General features: G+C 54.9%; 1 protein-coding gene across 1 annotated transcript; it reads left to right on the plus strand.

Moving 5' to 3' along the window:
* Positions 1–1750: 1750 nt before the first annotated feature.
* Positions 1751–2319, plus strand: GNGT2 (G protein subunit gamma transducin 2). The gene is made up of 2 exons (XM_075559304.1): positions 1751–1834; positions 2194–2319. The coding sequence occupies exons 1-2, from the start codon at positions 1751–1753 to the stop codon at positions 2317–2319; spliced, it is 210 nt and encodes a 69-aa protein (XP_075415419.1).
* The last annotated feature ends 3499 nt before the right edge of the window (positions 2320–5818 follow it).

Genomic DNA, 5818 nt, shown 5'->3' on the forward strand with positions numbered 1-5818 from the left:
TTTACATTATGATTCATAACTAACAAAATTACAGTGATGAAGTAGCAAGGAAAATAATGTATGGTTGGGGGTCACCACCACATGAGGGTCTCGGCATGAGGAAGGCTGAGAACCACTGGGCTAGAGGGAACCCATGAGGCAACGCATTATGAATGCAGGCGTTGAGAGACCACCGACAGGCATCGGAAGCAACCATGTCCCCACTTGTGAACCGGCGCAAATGCGTTGGCAAGAGGCCGTCTTGATTGGAGGAGTGAGTGACGGTAGAGCTAGGGGACCCTTGTAAGAAGCCACTTCGGGCGTCCACTGGGGCACACAAAGGCTTCTTGGATGAAGGATGCAGGGAGCTGAGCCAGAACGTACCTTGTTGGCAACATGAACCACGTCAGCATCGCCCTGGAGGGGAGGAGGGCGAGGGTGCGGAGGAGAAGAGGCAGGCAACAGAGACGGAGCCCCTTGCAGACCTGGAGCTTGGGACTTGGGGAAATAGCGCCGGCGGGGCCTCTGACCAGCGCCTGGGTTGTGCAAACAGACTGTCCTGGGCTACTAATCAAAAGATCAGGAGGTCGAACCCATGCAGCAGGACCATAGGAGAAAGGCGTGGCCACCTGTTTCTGACAGATCAGTGCTTCGTAACTGCTCGAAGTAGTTCTCCTCTTGTTACATGTGAGGCGGCCCTGAGTTGGAAGGGACTTGATGGTATTGGGCTGGGGATGATGGTATTGGATTGGGGACGTCGCTGAGGGCAGCGTCAGCTGACGCAAGGCGGGATGAAAAGAGGTACATTAGAGTCAGAGAGAGGGGGGTGACCCCTGTTCCCTGGCTTACTTGTGGGAAGAACATCAGCGTCTCTGCTCCAAGGTGGTCAGGAGGGCTTGGGGGCTCAGGCGGAGGATAGGCTTAGGACCTTGAGCCTCTGATCAGCTTAAGCCTCAAAGCTTTTGACTTCCAGACCATCTGCTTGATCCGAAGATTTTCAGCGGCCGAGGAAGAACTCAGAGGCTCAAGCAGCGTCTTGTCTGGACCACACAAGGGCTTCCAAGAGCTCCCTTCTTCCTGGCAGGTGAGAGGGGCTGAGGTCTCACGGGGCTGGGGTCTAGCCCAGCACGGGCACCGGTGCTAACTCTGTACTGACAGCGATGATGGTAATCACACCAGTGATCATAAGAAGCGTGTTAAGGACCCACTCTGTGCCGGGCCAGGAAGGAAACTAGCTACGGGCATTATTTTCTCCGCGTTCACAATAGCCACCTGTGGCAGGTGCTATTCTTACACCATTTTGCAGATGAGTAGACTCAGGGAAGTCTAGTGACCTGCCTAAGGCCACACAGCGAGGAAGCAGCAGAGCTGGGGTCAGAGCTAGAGCCTGGCAGGCTGCAGAGCCTACTTCATCACCAGTACCCCAAAGTACCCACCCGTGCCAGGACCTGGGGACAAAGCAAGAAGTGCCTGCCTCAATCGAGAAAAATAATGTTGCTTTCCAAAGCTTCCCCGTGAAAAGACCTTCCTTCTCCCTGCTGTGGTTCCCTGTTTGCTCCGTAGATAGGCTGCCCAGGACAAAAGCCGCACCTCTGTCCTCAGACTCGGGGCATCCTGCTCCTCACAGCGGGACCTGGGAGGGTGCAGTGCCCCTGCATTGCCTGCCCTGAGGGCGATGGCAGGGCCAAGGCTACAAGCCGGGGGTGTGTGTGGAGAGGGCAGAGGAGGATGCTGAGGAGTTGCCCCCACTGCGGACTCTCTGTAGGGGAAGATGGCCCAGGATCTCAGTGAGCAGGAGCTGCTGAAGATGGAGGTGGAGCAGCTGAGGAAGGAAGTGAGGAACCCCAGAGACCCGGTGAGCCTTTTCCCTCCCCCTCACTCTCTGTTCTCCTGCTCTGTGCTCCGTGGAGATCTGGGGCTCAAAGGAGGTAGTGATGGGACATGAGACGGCTGGAGGGAGCAGGAGGCGCTCTGGCATGGAGCTTGGCCCGCGGCTGCCATCCCTCTCTGAGCATCGGCGCCTTCAGGGTGTTCTGCCCCCACCCTGGCTCGGACGCAGCCCCTCACTCTTTACGGTCTGGGTCCAGGCTGTACCTCTCTCCTCTTCCACTCATCGCTGTCCCCTCTGGCCTAACGGGACAAAGCGGGGCATTCGTTCTGAGGAGGAACAGCCCAACAAACCCCGGGCTGCCCCCGCATCGTGTCCCCGCACAGGTGTCCAAGACAGGAAAAGAAATCCAGGCGTACGTGGAGGCCCAGGCAGGAAGCGATCCTCTTCTCCAAGGCATCCCTGAGGACAAGAATCCCTTCAAGGAGAAAGGCTCCTGCGTGATCAGCTGATGGCACTGAAGCCCCTGGCCTTCCTCAGCCTCCTCTTCACCCAGAACCACCGGAGGACAACGCCTCCCCTCCCCCCGCCCCCGGGAACCCGTGAACTTCACCTCCCCTCCACCTGCTCAGAACCATGCCCCATCTCCCCCGCCCCCCCCCCCCCACGCAGGAATAAAGCTCTCTGACCAAAGGCGATGTGACTTTGTCCCCAAGTGCCTTTTCAAACTCTCTGCCAGCAAGGTCACCACTAGTCCCGTAGGAAGCCTTCTTCGTGGGCTTAGCACTGAGCACCATTGCGGGGGCGGGGGGGGGGGCGCTCCGAGACCCTATAGGGTACACCGGGGGAACATTGACTTCTCTTTAGAAGCCCAGTCATTTGGAGGCCGGTCTTGGGAATGGTTGCTCCTCTCCTGACTCGTGTCCTCTCCTGTGGTCCTCCTCCCAGCCGATCCGATCACCCCAGATGGCCTCAGGCAAAAGGAGCTTGGGAGCCACGCTGGATCTCTTGCTTTACGGAATGCCATTGGGTTGCCCAACTTGTTCTTGGCACTAGGGATGGAAGAGTGAACAAGACTGGCATGGTTTCTGTTTCTATGGGATTGAAACAAGCCATTGACAGTGAATTCAATAGGTACTACTCCGATGGGGAATGCGTGATGCCGTCGTCCGTCAGCACAGACAGCCCACGGCAGCTAGCCCAGAGAGGTGGGGAGCGGAGAGAGGTCAGGAGAGCTTCCTGGAAGAAGTGGCTTTACGTTGATAAAGGAAAAGACCAATCTGAGGAAAGGAAGTTGGGGGCGGGGGGTGGGGGGAAGGGGGCGGCCGTGGGGGGAGGGTGCTCTAGATGGAAAGCCTGTGCAAAGCTGAAGGTGACATTCCGGACAATGAGCACCGGCAATGGAGCAAACCTGTTGCATGCTGGGAAGGGGGTTGAGGGTGGTAAGAGACAGGGTTTGATCAACCACGAGACCAGAGAGAGTGATGGAGACCAAGTCTCAATAGGTCACTACAGGTAAGCATCAAAAACTCACGGCCATCCGGTCAGTGCCACCTCACAGAGACCCTATAAAACAGCGGCTCTCAACCTGTGGGTCGCAATGCCTTTGGGGGTCGAACAACCCTTTGGCAGGGGTCACATGATTCATAACACTAGCAAAATGACAGTGCTGAAGTAACAATGAAAATCATGTTATGGTTGTGGGGTCACCCCAACATGAGGAACTGTAGGAAAGGGTCGTGTCGTGGCATGGGGAAGGTTGAGGACAAAGCCAAACTGCCCCTGTGGGTTTCGGAGACGGCCACTCTTCCTCCTCCTCCTCTCCTGAAGAGCGGCGGCTGCTTTCAAACTGCTGACTGTGTGGGTAGCAGCCCAGCGCGTAAGCCTAGGCCACCAGGGCTCCTTTGAGTTCAGTGGCCTTTTCTTTTCATCTGAGAGGAAAGAGGAAGCCTGGACAGGTATTTAAGCAACAAATGGACATGCTTCAGGTCATATTTTTAGCCCATGTTTTTAGCATACCCCTCTGGCAGGAGGAAGGTGGACTCTGCTGAGGGACTAATGAGGGGGTGACTCACTCTCGGCCTTGTCATCAAGGAGATTACTGTCTAGAGGATACACAGATGAAAAGACAGTCAGAATGCTATGTATTCTTTTCTGCGGGGGGGGGGGGACTGAGGGTGGGGGGGTAGGTGATGCTAGTTGCCACCGACCCTGTGTGCAACAGAACGAAACACTGCCAGGCCCTGCGCCATCCTCATCATTGGCGCAGCCCCTGTGTCCGTCCATCTGGCCAGGGCCTTCCTCTGTGTCGCTGCCCCCCCCCCCTACTTTACCAAGCAAGCGTGATGCCTGTCCTTCTCTGAGGAGGGCGACCTGATTCAGCTGAGAGTGTGTGCCACACCCTAGGAGGGAGGCCCCAAAAGGCTTCTAGAAGCAGCTGATCGGAGTTGGGTCTTTAGGGTTAAGTCAGAATGGACGAATGGAATGCATTGTGAGTAGTATAAGCCGGCATGTGGGTGTGGGATAAACTGGGGAACACCTATCCATTTTGAGGTGTTAGAAAGTCGTGAGGGAGGCCTAGATGCTTAGGGCCTGCAGCAGCGGAGAGGTGGGGCTGCAGATGATCTGAGAGGTCATGTCCACAGAGGGGTTTGAAGACACGTGACTTGGGAATGCGGTGGTCGAAGAAAATGTGCCTTTTGACCAACGGGAACATGTAGAGACAGGGAAGCAAGTCGGGCAGTGGTTGGGGAGGTCAGGGGAGAGGCAAAGAAGGCCTCGATTGGATGGCGGGCAGAAATCTAGAGTTGGGCGCTGGGTTGAAGGGTTCTTGGGGAAATAAAGTTTTCAGATCTTGACGATTCAGAGAGTGAAGAGCGAGGATTTATTAGATAGGGCTGAAAGCAAGAGTCAGAGAAATCTAAAATTATACACCGTATTGCTGCGAGTTTACTCAGCCTCTCCTCCCCAGCAAGAGACAATCCAAAGATCAGCCATCTGCACAGGAGTGAGGTCAAAGGGCTACTTCATACTGCCCTCTGCTGGTGACTCTCTGGGACAACACACTGCCGGCTCTCACCTCAAAATGAGATGCCCAGGGTCTCTTCAGAAAGAGCCCAATGGTGCAGAGGTTAAGCACTTGGCTGCTAACTGAAAGGTTGGTGGTTTGAATCATTTGCTCACTCATTCACTCACATCCAGTCCATTCTGACTCATAGGGACCCTATGGGACAGGGTAGAGCTGCCCTTGTGGGCTTTAGAGACTATAACTCTTTATGGAAGTAGAAAGCCTCGTCTTTCTCCCACAGAGTGGCTAGTGGTTTCGAATTGCTGACTCTGTGGTTAGCAGCCCAACGTGTAAGCCCCTACGTGACCAGGGCTCCTTACCATAAAGAATCCAACATTGAACTCCCTGTGAGGTAGTTCTCCTTTGTCTGGTGAATCAGAATCAAGTGGATGCCCATGGGCATTTGTGCCGACGCATACTTCACCAGAATAAAACAATCGGCGGGGCAGGTGCAGACTGTTGTGTGGAGAGGAGAGAGGATCTCTCCTGAACTGAAAGGGACGGGAAATGTGGAGGAGGGCTAGAGAGGGCCTCAGAGAAGCTGGAGTCAAAGGGGAAGCGTCTCATCGCCTAGACCAGGGACTTTACACGCTGTTACCTGGGATTGCGGCAAGTTATGGAATTAATTTAGTACACGGAACAGCTTGAAAAGCAAACAAGTGATAGAGAGCCTTGGGGCATTGGTCCAGTAGAATTCTTACCTTACACGAGGAGACCTGGGTTGAATGCGAGGCAGGCACAGCCACCGTCCGCCAGTCATGGAGGGATGAGTGATCCATGATGAGAAATGGCTTTTAGCAAAGTGTCCAGATGCAGATGGACGAGGAAGGAAGACTTGGTAGTCTGCAACTGGCTGACTTGATAAGTAACAACCTGCACCTGCAGTAAGGATACAATGGTTTCTTCAGTCTTTTGCTTCAGTCTGTGTATGTGTGTGTACGTGC

This window comes from Tenrec ecaudatus, chromosome 10 (assembly GCF_050624435.1).
Source record: "Tenrec ecaudatus isolate mTenEca1 chromosome 10, mTenEca1.hap1, whole genome shotgun sequence".
NCBI classification, from domain to species: domain Eukaryota; kingdom Metazoa; phylum Chordata; class Mammalia; order Afrosoricida; family Tenrecidae; genus Tenrec; species Tenrec ecaudatus.